General features: G+C 37.1%; 1 protein-coding gene across 12 annotated transcripts in view; it reads left to right on the forward strand.

The window, feature by feature from the left end:
• The window catches only part of LYST (lysosomal trafficking regulator), a 148,884-nt gene that overhangs the window by 59,585 nt on the left and 74,282 nt on the right, over positions 1-15,017 (forward strand). The window contains exon 1 of one of the 12 annotated variants that reach the window (XM_068938961.1): positions 4,573-4,615. The exons of 10 other annotated variants lie outside the window; for them this stretch is intronic. Coding sequence is in view for 1 of the 2 variants with exons in the window: in XM_068938958.1 (XP_068795059.1) it covers positions 4,642-4,646 (5 nt within the window). In the remaining variant the exon portion in view is untranslated. One more of the 12 variants, XM_068938958.1, reaches the window with a different exon arrangement.

Below are 15,017 nucleotides of genomic sequence, written 5' to 3' on the forward strand. Positions count from 1 at the left end.
AGTAGGACTTGGTTATAAGAATCTAGAGAAACTCACAATCCAAAGGGTGCGTGCATCGTAGACTTAAGTTGCAAACAAAATAGTACTGCTGTCTGTGAGGTCATGGGGGAACCTGTGACAGCAAAAGCAGCAAGGAGATCTGTTTTAGCTGTGTGTAGCATAATCTTGTGCTAGGCGTCGGCAAAGAGGTGTCAGGATCATGTGACCCTTTGAGAAAGAAACTTATCTGGAGTAGAGGTGGATCTGTCTGTGCATGTTGGTTTTGGCTTGCAAACGGTACAGCTTGGGCAAGAGAGAGAATATCTGTGTGGTGCTTTTATCCTAATGGGCCTACAGCAGGATAAGGCAGTCACGAAAATGCTCCTCCCTAACTTTAAGCACAGAGTCGCAGACCATCACAAATAGTGTGAAGAAGAAAGTATCTTCTTAGATACCTTTAAAAAAAATCTGCAGTTAGTGACTCTTAAAACTTCTGTTGGGTATCTAGGAAAAAGTGAACAAAGACTGAGAATGCTTGGTAAATACTATTTATACTACTATAATACTACTAATATAAGAAGTTAGCTCTTTCATTTGGTCTTAACTTTGGTCTTCTTTCTTCCTCATCCTTCTTTGGGTGGAGAGTCTTGCAAGCTAAGAGTAAATAGCTTTCAATGCTGTACTTCAAAACCAATGTTAAAAGTAAATGAGACCTCAGGAAGCCAGTACCACCTCCTTTTATAGGACTATATTCAAATTTCTTTATTCTGTATTTCAGTTTCTTCAGCTTTTTTTAATGTCATTCCCCTCCTGCTCCCTTCCCCCTGTTAGGTTTTACTGTACTCAAAGGCAACTTTCCATTAAAAATGTTGAATCGATTATAGTAAGAGTCTCTGTTTGATTAGGTATTTAGATTAGTTCTAGGTTAGATTTAATTATAGTTCTTAAATGCGTCTTGTTTCCTCCTGTCTCTTAGCCCCTTGTAGGTTTTTTCACGTGTCTCCATATCCCTTTTTTTTTATTGCAGTTTAAGGCAGTAAGAGAAGAGAATATAAGCACCTTAAACAGTATCATAAGGTCTGTTGGCGTAAAATGCCTGGCATGTAAACACTGGAAAGGCAAAACTATAAGTTCTTAACCCTTACTACAAGTATATTGATGCTTGTACGTAGCCTTCTGTAGAGTTAAGCTTGAAGAGCATAAGCAAATACTATGAAATAACAAAAGCATTTCGTCAAGTGTATCAGTGTTTTTCGTCTGTGATTTCATTAGCAGACAATCATACACTCTTGTAGCCTGTGCCGAGATCTAGATTTCTTTTGTATTTGGAGAATTTTGGCACTGCCATGGTAGTGTCTTTTCAAACATGATGATGTTGCTTCAGAATTCCTCAGCGTGCAAAGATGGTTTTGATTCTTGCCTTTTGTGGGTAGAGGGTAGAAAGTAAGGTGAAGTGATTGTATTGTAAGAGGATTTGGTTGCATCAGGAGATGCTTGCTGATGAGAATGAACTAACTCACTTGTCCTCTGGAGACAAACTGAAGTTCTTTGGTGCGAACAACCAACAAATTTCAACACAACCTCTGGGGTCCTCAGAGCTATAAGCTCCTTTGGTACCATCGATCTGGAGATGTGATAAGCTTGTTTTTAGATTGGAACAAGATTGGGTAGAAGTGATCTGTTGTCACTTCTAGTCTGTCACCATGACTGTGATTAGTCTGGGCCCTTTAAGCTGCTCTAACAGCAGCTGGTACTGTTGAAGGGGGAGATCTGCCTCCTTCCTTCTTCCCTTTACCTGCAGTGACTCTTGCCTGACACCTCAGCATGGCACTTCAATAACAAAATAATCCAGCCCGGGAAGAAAAAAGTTTTTCTGGAAACATGTGGAAATGATTGAGATCAAGAAGGAATGGGGTGAGCACCAGGGCTGGTGGAAGGGGAAAGGAAGAGCTGCTGGGAAAGGAACAGAAGCAACTTCTTACAAGCAGTGAGGCAGTATGTGGGCTGAGCATCTTGTTTAACTGTATCTTCACTTCTTCTCGGGAGGTGGGTGTTTTTGCCTAGACCTAACAGGGTGGCTGCTTGAGGTGTCAAGGTGCTGTGTTGAATTATATCTGAGAAGTCTTAATAGAGAAGTGTGGTAGGTAATATATTCAGCTTTTCTTTTCCTTACTTCTGGTTCAGATCTTGCACTAGAGTATGTCTTTCAGTGACTTGCTGCAATTAAGGCATGGGGATATCTTGCCTCCAGATAAAACGCTTTTTACAGAAGCAGTCCAGGAAAATGTGAAGGAAAAGGTAGATGCCCTGTTTAATCTTGGTGGGGGAGGCTTTTCGGCTGTAAACTTGTAGCTGTTTGTGGCTTATGGTTGCAGCTCGAGTTCTGATTTGAAATCTCAGTTTTCCTGGAGATCAGTTTTGGTACTAATTGTTAAAGTAGAATTGTGGGTCTTGGTAGTGTGATTTTTTTTTTTTTTTTTTTTTTTTTTGGAGATAATTGCACTGTGCTCTGTGTGAAGATGCACCTTAAATCTGATGCTGAGGGTGAGAGCAAAGCACTACAAGATTCAACACAGATTTCAGTAGCTTCTTTAAATGGATTTTCTTATTGTGATCTAAAAAAAGGGTTCTAGAGGGGAAAAATTAGACGTTTTCCTTTTCAACCAATTGTCACACTCTGTGTATGCTTTACTTGATCCATCAGCTAACGCTGTAAAAGTCTCATTTCTCGTCTCCAGTAGTTCTTTCCTTAAGTTAAGACTATCTAGAATGGGTATGCGTGTTTTGTGCATCCTTCCAGATCTGAATAGTTTAACATCAGTGCATTGCTTGGAATTTCCAGGGAATGTATTAAAATATGCAAATGATAATTAGCAAAGAAAGAATTGTGTTTTTTGTCAAGCTCTAAGGGGGTTTATGTTAGCACTAGAAGTGAATAACACGAATCTTGGAAGCCACGCGGTGTCAACATTCAAATATTGTCACTGTAGAGATGTACAATAGTTGTATCATAAGGAAAGAAAAAGAGGAAAGTTTATTGAGAGCTGCCATGCTTCATCTGAATTTGCTGACATTTTGATATGTTTTTATGAAAGCACAGTATTACATAGGTTAATAAAGGCTGAAGTCTGAGTAGCCGCTGTACTTCTAAGGCATTTCTAAAGCAAATATTGCAGTTGTCTTAATACTTATGTTTACTATGCCAACTTTGCATAGAACAAGTTCTAGAAATGCAGTCTCTTATTGAGCATAACTTATTTGATATGTATTCATTCCTGATTCTTATGGAAACTAATGTCCTATGTACCAAATTTAATTAAAAAAAAAAAAGCCAGTTATTGAAGGCATTGTCTAGTCAACACTAAAACAAGCTGGCTAATATGTATGTTCCAGTTACTGCAATCTGTGGTAATGCAAAAATGTTGTACCAGTAGCCACTAACTAACAAGTTGAATAATGGAATTTAGTACAAGGAGTTCAGTTAAACTAATATACAAGTCACAGGTTAACTAAATAATCAAATTGTGTCAATTAAATGCAAAATATTAGCTTATTTAGGAGAGATACCTAAATTGCAATTTAAAGATAAACAAATATTGAACTACTGAAGAGATATAGTCGTGCCGTTATCTAGCTTTCAGTATTTTTGAACTAGCTCTTAAAATGTTAATTTGCAAGAACTTCCTTACTTTAGAAGCTTATAAGAGAGAACATCTCTGAATTAATGTTGATCGTGAATCTCGGAGGGGGGGGGATTTTAATCAATTTTAAAATTGATTAAAATCAATTTTAATGATTAAAATTACAGCAAATATTGGAAACAAAGGTTACAAGACCAGTGACCTGAAAACATTTTTAGGTGAAATCTGTTTTGAAGAAATGATGGGTGTATAGCACTATGGTCCATGTGGTGAAGTCCTAGAACAGGACTATTTCTTGTCACCTCTAAGTGCTGAGATTTCTATTATGTTTTTGTTCCTAGATATTTTTTCACAAAGATCCACTAGCTTTTTTAATCATCACTGCACACTTCAAAATCTTTTGTGTTCTGTAGCTGATGTCTTCTGTGGTTCTGGTGCCTTACAGAGGACAGGACTTCCACCATTCTGCTGCTCTTCGGGTGTGGTTTTTTTTTTTTTTTTTTGGTTGTCCTTAGCCCTCTGTTCCTCTAGGAGTAACTCACAGCTGCCTGCTGCTACTCTGGATGTAATTTTGCCCTGGCCACACAGTAAATAAGCACTGAGACTGTCTTCAGTACGACTGAACTTGTGTAGTTCACTGCAGGCTTCCCAGGCTTATATAACTCTTCTGGTTGTTAGTGGGTTTCTGTTTGTTTGGAGCCACATGGAATTGAACCGTTGTAAGAGTTATTCCCCGAAAGAGCTTGTCTCTACTTTCTGGGTAACTTGAAAGGTGGGATAGCTGGCAAGTGGAGGGCAAACGTGATGGATGGTGACTCGTGAAGGACTCTGGAAGCTGAATGCCTGTTAGGCTGTGTCCTTGTTACACAGTGGCTGAGCAAGCACCTGACAATCTCAGTTAATCCTTGACTTTATTCCTTCTCTGCCCTTTTTCCTTCCACCCACAGATGAGTTACCCGACTTCAGCTGAAAGCATCACTCCGCTCCACAGAAGAGTATGTGCATGAAGTGCTAATGTGGCATGGGGTGAGGGGAGTTCCTACTTCTTCAAATTTGAAAAATCTTTCTACTTTCCTAATAGAAAATTTGAAAGTAGGAAGAGGGAAATGTGAAAAGGAATTGATTGTCTGTTACAGTGCTGAATGCAAGGCTTCAGTAGCAGCACTAAAATTGATGTTACCTTGCCCTGTTTTTATTCTGGCAAGTACCTAACCCTAATCTTCCTCTCTAGTATTGGGAAGGCATTTACTGAAGATCTGTATTTTTGAGAGAAATAGATTTTTTTTTTTTTTTGGTTACTATTTAACTAGATCAGTTAAGCCTGAAATTCAAGTAATTTAGTTAAGTCTTAATATACTATGCTAACTAGGATTGGATAACAAATACAAATGTGAGGGTTGAGTTGTCAATGTCTTACTTCTGGAAACAGTTGAATTAGTGAAGAACATGTTTAGGACTTAGAAAATATTCCTGATACTTCATAATTGCACTGCAGGAATTGATTAAAAAAAAAAATCTAAGAGTGTTTACTTTATATTTCAAGAGTTGAGATTTAAAGGGTTGAAAGAACAAAGTGCAGTTTTTTTATTTGGTAATTCAAATAGGCGCTGAACTTGTGTAAAAAAAAAAAAAAAATGTAACCACAAAATGTAGGTCTTTATCACTTTTCTGTTCCTTTTCTTCAAGAAGAAGAAGGAACTTCATAAGAATCCTAATTCCAAAGAATTAAGGACAAAATGCATTCTTGTGACTTGCTGCTTTAAAAAAAAAAAGTGTGTGTAATTACCAGGCATACATAGGGCTTTATTTCTTGCATCTTTCAGCCCTAAGAGGGGATTTGAGTAACTGAGGATGTAGTTTAGTTCCAGATTAAACAAACAAACAAAAAAAATCCCAAGAAAAGGAGAATATCCTTTGCTTCTGAATATTTAGATGTGGTGCTGTGGTGGGCCTTTTGAACGCCAGAGAAAAATTTCTAAATGAATTAATCCAGTACTATTTTAAACCCTAAATTACTTTAATTAAATGAACTTTGTAACTATAAGAAGAATCTTGTGAAGTCCCTAGCATTTACAGAAAAATTTCCATGTATTTTGTTTGGTTACTGAAAATACTATGTGGATATGTGCGTGTTGATCTGGCGCGCTTCTTCCTTCGTCTCAAACTGTCCTTCAGCAGTGTAAAGTCTTGTTTGTGTGTGCATGTGTGATAGATGCCTATAGCTTGGGAGCTTCTCAAACAAAACAGAAATTAGGTTGATTTTTTGTGTTATGGGTCTATTTAGGGTTTTGTCCAATGCTTCAGAATTGTTTTCTTAAATATTTGGGGATCTTAATAGCAGGTATAATGTGAAACTTCACATTCTTACCATTATTACCTGGAATTCCTACTTAAAGTCATTGAAGTAGTTTGTCTGTTGCAGTGTATACTGCTGGACTAATCCTGCTGAGTACTTTTTAAACTTTAGGAATAAAAATACTGGATGTTCCGTTATTCCTATTGGAGAGGAGGTGCCTGTTTTTAAAAAAAAAAAAAAAAAAGTGACACAAGTCCTTTTATACTTAAGTTATGTTTTGCCCAGATGTTGTCAGACCAGTCCAGTGCCCTTGGTGTCGGCACGACTGGAACACGCACATCCTTGCTGTAAAGCCTGAAGAGGTCACAACTTCTTGCACTATGCCAAGAAATTGGCAGACTGAGCATGACTGGACTATTTGTGCATGAAACTCTTCAAGTGAATGATATTTTTTTCATATCTCCTTTAGAATTGCTACCTGCTGTCTTATCTCCATCTGACTAATACTAAAGAACATGGACTTCACTGACCAGTTTCAGTTCTGCTTCTGAGATTTTAATCTTCTACCCATTAATGACCTCTTTGTAAACTCTGATCATTGACCTTTCTCTCTTATTTAATTGCTCTTAGTGAGCACTTTAGATGCAATGCCAATGTTTATCCTAAGCACTTTGCTTTCTAATTTTAATCTTCTAACTACTAAGCTTTCAGTTTCTAGACTAGCTTTTACTTATTTCTATCTGTTCAGCAAGAGCTCTTCAAGATACTGCTCAGCTTTTTTGCCCTCTTCCCTGTCTCTGGATCTAAGTGCAGTCAAAATGTATATAATCTTACAAAAAGATTTGTACCGTCCTCCAGATTGTCATTTGAGTGGAATGTTTAATGTTTAAAATCATCTTCAGGTAGAGGTGGTGCACTCTGCATACTTGCAATATGGTCTTGAGTTCAGTGCTATATCTGGTTGAATTTGAGACCACAGGATTTGCCACGCTGAAGAGTAGCGTAAGAGGATATTCACAAAGTCTGGCTAGCCTTGTAGGGCAAACCTGTGTAGGCCCTTTACGGGAGAGGCTCCTAACTTCTGACTTACTTTCTGTAGTACGCTGTTTCTTTCCCTGTACGGAGTCTGTGGAGGTTTGCCAGCATAATTTTTGAAGTTAGTCATTATCAATTCTGTGTCACCTTAGCTGTCGGACAGTAGGGACAGAGCAGAGACTTGTGCTCTAGTTTGTTTTTTGGGATGCATGTCAAACTGAAAGCTTGGGATAAGATATTTGATAGAGGCATTTGTTTATTTTAATTTGGAGAAGAACTTGTTAGTGTGCAGAGAGTAGTGCTCTCATGCTGCAGAAAGAGGCTCACTTGGGAGCTAAGCGGTTTTGGCGTTTTCACTTCAAGGTGCGTGTGGTTTTGTTTTTTGTTTGTTTTTTTTTAACAAAAATTGTGTCCTTTGAATTTCTTTTTGAAGAACGTACTGATTTTTCATTAATTATTTTTCTACAATGTTACTTTTTCTAGGTAGATTCTGTCTTGTGTTAGAATATTTGTCAGTAGTTTGCTCTAGTACCATCTGTTTCTTACAGACATTGCCCTCTGCTACTTCAGATAGGATCTGAAACAGATCCTTGTCTGCTCTGACTCCGTTAAATAAAGCTTGTCTCGAGCTTTTGCGTGGTAACAGCTTGGCATTTTTTTCTTCTGTGTGTTTTAAACCAGTCTCCATGATATCAAGTATATTTGTTTTTAACACAGTCAGTGTTGTCATGATCATCTTAGAAGACCTCTCCTTTCACCATGCAGTAGTGTTCTAAAGAGTGCTTTGTTCTCCTCCTAGGCCTGCTCACGCTGGTCTGAAATGAGTAAACTTTTAATGAACCAGAATGCATATATTATATCTGACCACTATATTGTAGTTGTTGACTTTAGGAGAGTATAAAATGACACGCTCAGCATAAAGTGGGCATAGTATATGTACAGAGTTAATGCATTACTTGCCTGTGTGTAGGCAGCTGTTTGAGAGAACCTGTCTTTCATCAGTACTGTGTATATTTTATCATCTAGATGAATCATTTATCCTCTTAACTTGATTTCAGGCTTCCCAAAAATGCATTCCCTGGTGCTTCATGTTGGTTTATGATTGAATAAAATTTTATACTGAGATGAGAGGTTGTCCCAAAGCATTTATGTAGTATGCAGCCAACCTATGGGATTCTCTCCCATTCACTCTCTCAATAGTATTTCATCGAGACTCAGAAGGATGAAACCATTGATAATCTGCTAATGTGTAAAGGGGATGTGGCCCTTCGTAGCTCAGGGCAGAACCTGACAACAAACTGTTAAAGAACTTTCCTATCATTGATCGCTTAATTTGATCAATCTCTGATGCTTTCTTCGTAGGATGAAGTTAGTATTGCATGCTGCTAAAAGAATACTAGACTAGAGAGCATTGCTCTACTCCATTATGACAACTTATATTTCTCATTATTAAAGTGAACAGTGTGTTGTTTTTTAAAAAAAAAATTCTGCACTAAGGACTCTTAAAAATCTTAATCTGATCTAATATTTTTTTCCAAACAAGGGTCAGATGTCAGGCAGGTGTTTATATATAGAGAATCTAGATTTAGAACTCGGAAATATTAAAAACATGCTGTTTTTCTCTCAACAGATGTGTTTTCCTTCCCCCTCTTAGGTATGTGGTGGTACATGTAATCAAAGTGTTCGATACTGTGTTGTACAGAGTAGCAGGATTCTGATGTATATGGTGCTGAGAGAGTCTGCAGTTAATTACAGTCCCCAAGGTAGTTAGTAGTGCTTTCCAAAAGGTAACTATTAAGCAGTGGTAGTATTTCCTGGTGCAGTATATGTGAAGTTTTAACAAATTCAAATTTTTAAGTGTCTTGAAATTGCAACAGCATAATAAACTCTATTTGTGCAAGTTTTGCCATGAGTTCTACAGGTTTAAAAAATTGTTCTTTTGTTTTGTTCTTGCAAACATGTTTTAAAATGATAAAGAACAGATCATGATGTGAATACTTCACACCAAGTAGGACAAGAAATTATAGTTTCTGAAGTGCATCGAATAAGGTTGCTTAAATGTTACTTGTGCTTCACTGCTGTGAAGATTGCAGTACCCTAAGATGCCCCAAATGTTACATCAGTGCTTACTGAATCAGCCTTAATGAGACATTCTTGAAAATGATTCTCCTCACTAAGGAGGACTATTAACTACATTAACTAAAGTTGCTGTACAGAATTATGCTGGGCATTTCATGGAAAACATGAAAAACTGTTGTCCGTGTTTCAGAAAGGATTAGATTGCAAGTGTTACAAGAGTGAGGGGCAGCTAACGCTCAAAAGGAACAGTCGGGCCTCTAACATACCCGAGTACAAGCTTCATCTTGTATTCCCTACCTGAATTGTGAGGCCCTGCTAGGCTAGGACCATTGCTGAAATCTGAAGTTTTGCCAGCAGTTTTGTGATGGCTTTGAGAAGCAGACGTCCTGATGATTATGATTTAACTGTTGGGAATATAGACAACTAAACCATCATACAAATTGTGTATACTCAGTTTATTTGTATTTCTCTGGTATATTGCATATATATATATATATATGGAAAAGTCTGCAGTTAGTTTGCATCTCATCAGGTTTCCATTTTGGGTACTCAGATGCCTTATCTTTTTTTCTAGGCCAGTTCCCTTCCGGTTTTGTTCTTCCCTGGTTGGTCAACTTTAAGCAGCTTATTACACCTTAATGTAATTCTTGCCTTGGTTTTCAGTTCCCTAATTGCTGCCACTAGGGTGTTGTTGGGTGGTGGGGTTTTCGTTTGGTCACTTGTAGCTAATTAGAAACTCATTGTTTTGAGTTGATAGTGTCTTTGTAGGACAAGCTTACACACTTCAGAATCATTAATTTTTTTCCATTTAGGAGACTGACATGTCTTCGTCCGAGAAAGGAAAAATGAAATGACAGTATGCACCGGGAAAACATTAGGGGTTTAAACCTGAGTTCATAAAATGGAAGTAAAGTCATAAGGCCACGTTTTAGAAACTGTTGGACAAGAAAATTGGATTGTGGATAAATGGGATTTTTTTTATTATAAATTCATGTAACCAAGAATAGTGTGCATATATACGTTAATCTGTTGTACCTTAGTGATTTTATGCTTACTCATTCAGAGCTGCTGTTACTGGTAATTATGCTAGAGATCTGAGAGACTGTAGAAGTAGTTGTGTTGTCTGAGGGAGCAGGCTCTTAGGCTTATAGCTCAGAATAAATCACAGGAACAAGATTACATTTCTCAAACTCTGCTAGCTTTGTTTGTTAAAAGTAACTTAAAATACATTTGCTAAAGCTTAATCTGAGACAAACACTTTGTGCCCAAAGAAATTATTGTTCACCAGTTTAATTTCTGTAATGGTCAAAAATCACCAAGACGTGCAGATAATGGCAAACAATAATTTGGGGGTAGGGAAGGACTTTTTTTTTTTTTTTTTAACTGCTCTTGCCTTCAGTTCAGCATGGCACACCACAAATCTGGTTCTCTATCAGAAGGATGACATCTCAAACTGTTTCTGAGAAGTTAACTTGCCTGCATATCTAATGTCATTCTGTATACCTTTAGGTGCTGTAGCCTAGGTTTGTTTAACAGTTATAGATTTGTGTAAATATGTTTGATAGCTGTCTTGTTAAGTTCCTATTTCTTTAATTTGGCCAAATCTGACAAGCGTTTGATCTCGTTTGGCTTTTTCCTTGGCATACTTGTTCAGTATCAGGAATGGCTCATTTGAAAAACCCTGTGACAGGGCTTGCTGGCTATACATAATATGAAAAGGCGTATTTTTATTTCTTTAAATACTCCTTTTTTTTTTTTTTTTTAAGAAAGCACAGATATCAGAATTTTTTAAAATTCTAGGAGTTTTTAGTATAAGATAAAAGCGTTTGCATCTACTTAGTGGCAGAAATCTTCTAATTCTCAGACTGTATAAACACTAAGTTTTGCTGATTAAATTTCGCTTTTAATAACTGGGCAGCAGTACACAGATAAGGCTAGATGTTTCCAGGAAGTTAAAAATACTTGCAGAAGCAGAGTGCTCAGACTTCCAGTGTTGCAAGAGCAGCATCGCAGGTGGGTGAGATGAAGATCTCAACATACTTTTTCAATCTTCATTAATTAATACTTGTCTAGTGTCTTATGAACTTGGCAAATCTTTTACCAATTAGTTAAAAGACAGTGCATATGTTATTTCTCTACAAGTGCTAAGCATTTGTTTTTCACTTTCTTCAGGCTGGGGAGAGAGGCTCTGAATAGCTTGTTTAGAAGTAGTAATGGCGGACTGCATTACAGAAGACTAAAAGCTAGTTATTCACCTCCTTGATAAAATAAAGGACTATATCCGAAGTAAGACTTGTCCAAGAAAATGGACACCTACACCCAGTCTTAGGATAAACTCGGTATATGAAGAAGCAGCTTTTCATGACTGTCTTAATGCTCCAGCCATTATTGCCTTACTACATGTCAATAGTTTGCCTGCTTCTGAGACCACCTAAATAGTTACAGCAAAAGACAAAGCAAAAACTGGTTAGAAATAAAGCAAGTTTGGACTGGTCTGAGGTCTTCTGCAGAGCCAGAATGTTGTCTGGTACAGCTCTTGCTTTTTGAATTATTAGAGCGTTGCTGGGTGATTGGTAACTATCTACTATGTTGGTTTGTTTTAAGCTACGCTTTTGTTGATTGCCTTGTATGGTAAAACAAGGTATCAAAACAATTTTCTGTTGATATTCTGCTTGGATTGCAGGTACTTGATTCCTTAAAGGATTGTGTTTTGCTGCTGCATAAGCCATTTTTACAATGTCAGCTGGGTATTTGTTTCTAGCTTGCTTAAAGTTTTGAGTGATATCAAAAGGACAGAAAAGGAAGAATGGTAATTTCTGCTGCACAACCCTCCCAGGCTTTACTTGCATTTCACCAAGTACAGCCCTCCAGCCAACGCTGTAGGAAGTATTCCAGTTCTCCTACAGGCCGTGCTAGACATGGATTTCTCTTTCACTGTTTCCTTTGCTCTCCTTTCTTTTTTCTCTCTTTTTTTTTTTTTCCCTTCCAATTTGCTCAGGGCAACTAACAATACAAAACCTAAGGGAATATTATGATTAATATTTCTTTAAACAGAAGGCAGTCCTACTTGGTGTCTGCTACTAACCAAGATGAACTTAATTTCTGTAATAAACTTAGCAATGTATGTGTTACAGTTGCAGAAACCTACGATGGAGTGTCTGTCTGTTCTTTGTGTCAAAATGTGCTGGTGTTTTTCATTATGCCTTTTGTCCTCTTTCAATTTAACCTCAACTTTCTGTTAAAAGTTTAACGCCAAAGTAAGTCTGATTAAAATTATTGTTGATCTCTATTTTCCTTTAAGAGATCACGAGCTTATTCTACCAAGCATAAATGTTAAGTACAAGTAATGAGGCTGGGATATGTATTTAATAAATGCAATGAAAGCTGTATAAAGTAAATATAGCATTCAGTAGCCAGTGGTGAGTCATTCTCATGTGCTTGGCTTGTATAAATTAAAAATTTGAAAATGTTAATTCTAATGCTGGCTGAAAATACAGCTTCATTTTACTCTATTTACTCAAAAAAAAAAAAAAAGCATGGCTGTAAGTAGTCTTCTCAAGATTGATCAAGATTTCTCTTCTGAAACAGAAAACTGTTTACCTGTAAATACCATTGCTGATCTGTGAGAAACACTGTAGACAAAACAGATTATGTCCTAGGATTTGAATGTAGAAGAGTTGTGAACTTGTCCAGAAAAAATAATAGGGAACTGATCAAACTAACAACTTCATGTAGCTATGCATCCTTGACTTCTGTTTGCCTGATCTGTAAAGTAACTTCTCTTAAGTTTATTCTCTTAAGAGCATGGTTGTTGCTCCTTCCATGCAGTAAGATACTTCTACGATGCTGTAGACAAGACTGTTTGCTTTTATTGAAGATGGTATGGTGGGCTATAGGAAACTGAGGCTTGCGAGTGACTCGCATAAGTCATGCACACCTTAGGTACAGCGTAACATTGTTTTATTTGGGCATTCCAGCCCAAAAATTAACATAAACATTAATTAGTGTTAATTTTAAAATTAACATTAAAAGCCTAAAAAAAAAAAACCAAAACTGAGAAAAGGCTTTATTAAAATGCCAGTTTGGGCTATTGGGTGTTGATGTGAAATGGAGAGCTCCACCAAACTTTCTGCCTTAAAACCTCTTTTACTCTTGCTGTATGTTTTGGGTAGCCGTTATTGAAAGTAATCATTTGAATTAGCATTATAGAGCTGACTTACTTGGCTTACTTCTACCTCTTATTACAATGTTATTGTAGTTACTTAGTAATTATGTAAATATTATGTTACTATACTTTGCTGATCTTCCTGGGCAAGGCATTGCTGAAAGCATAACCAAGTAAAAGGCGCAGTTCTCTCTTGCTTACGGAATACTAGCTTTGACCTTGAGCTGTTGTTGCGTTTTCTTCATTACATTGCTGTTGGAGATCATGCCATCTAATCAGTAGCGCTATATAAAGCTTATAAGTTCATGATTCAGTATTCAACACTGCTAGAACTGGTCTTAAAAATACTGAAATTTAAAAATATTTAAAGAATGCTTTTAGTATTTTATTGCAGAGGCTTAAAGCCCACTAAAGTGAGTGCAAGATAACATGTATGTTTTAAAATGCTGAGCTAATGTGCAACTTCATAAAAATTGAAAGAAGTCCAGAGAAGTGTAAGAGCTGAAAGTACAGGAAACCTATTCATTTCAGAACAGTAAATAGAAAATATGTCCCTCAAGGCCTGGTGCAGAAATGGGGCCAGAGAACAGAAGTAGCATGGGTGGAATTATGTGGATGCCATAGAGAAGAGTGAAAAGGACAGATTATATGTGAATTTCAGATCATTTGCTGTTTAAGTGACTTTTTTTTTAAAAAACTGGATTTTTTCTTTTTAGTAGTAAATGCTAAGATAGAGATATATATATATAATGAAATATGATAATTGTGTTCTACTGTAGAGTTGAATTATATTCAAGGATGTGATTTTTTTTTTTTCAGGGCTAGGCATATGAAACTGTGACACATATTCCAGAATTGTAACCTCTCTATTAACATTAAGATTGTACACAGCACTGGTGAGTTAAGACTCTGATAGGTATCTTTCTGTACTCCCATGGCTTAAGTTCAGTTGTGACTTCTTAGGGCTTCCCCTCCCCTTAGCTAAGGGGACTTCTGTTTGAATTAATTCCAAAGACAGGTTATAACACTCAACCTCACTGGTACTGGTGTTTTGTGCAGCATCTATTTCTCCATTACCTGCCAACATAGCCATTAAAGAGGTGTCACTTTTAAGCCAAAAAAAGAGTACTGCATTAGAGTAGTTCCCACTTATTGCTGATTAGCTGGCATACTTTCTCGGCGTAAGAGGAAATGGCGTGCCGTGTAAGGTGTAGTGTCAGTGTACCACGCTCTGCAACAGGAAGAGAAGGTGACAAGCTAGCTGAAATCTTAGAACGTGGGTGGATTTGTATTAAAAATCTGCGCAGTGCTTGCTTATGGCATCAGTGGGGCTAATTGTTCACTGAGTGCTTGTTTTCAAAGCAGCACACTTCCAAGTGCTTAAAATGCTGGTCAGGAAACAAACATAAAAGCAGAAGGTTGTCTCTGCATGTGCGTTTTCTTTTTTTCTTTTTTGGGAAACTTCTTAATTATTTCTCTCTGTTTTGTTCTGTGTTGTCTCTAGCTTCAAGATGACATGAAAAGTTAGGTTATATCTGAAACTGTGCTTCCAAAGACACTTCTGTGCTGTCAATCTGTTTCAGGACTTAATCACAGGGAAGGAAATAAGTACAGCAGAGAAGGAGCAAGCACTTGTCTGCACAAGTCCTACTAAATGGAAGCGCTTCACTATCCAGCATGATATGCCTTTAAATTGTTTTGTGCAGTGTGGAATGAAAACATCTGAATTCCTTCACAACTATATGTGAAATTAATGTATTAAGAAATGCTTGGTATCTTTTTGCGTTCATGTTAGATCTAAGTAGCACATTGCAGTACATGT

This window comes from Struthio camelus, chromosome 3, assembly GCF_040807025.1.
Source record: "Struthio camelus isolate bStrCam1 chromosome 3, bStrCam1.hap1, whole genome shotgun sequence".
Classification (NCBI taxonomy): domain Eukaryota; kingdom Metazoa; phylum Chordata; class Aves; order Struthioniformes; family Struthionidae; genus Struthio; species Struthio camelus.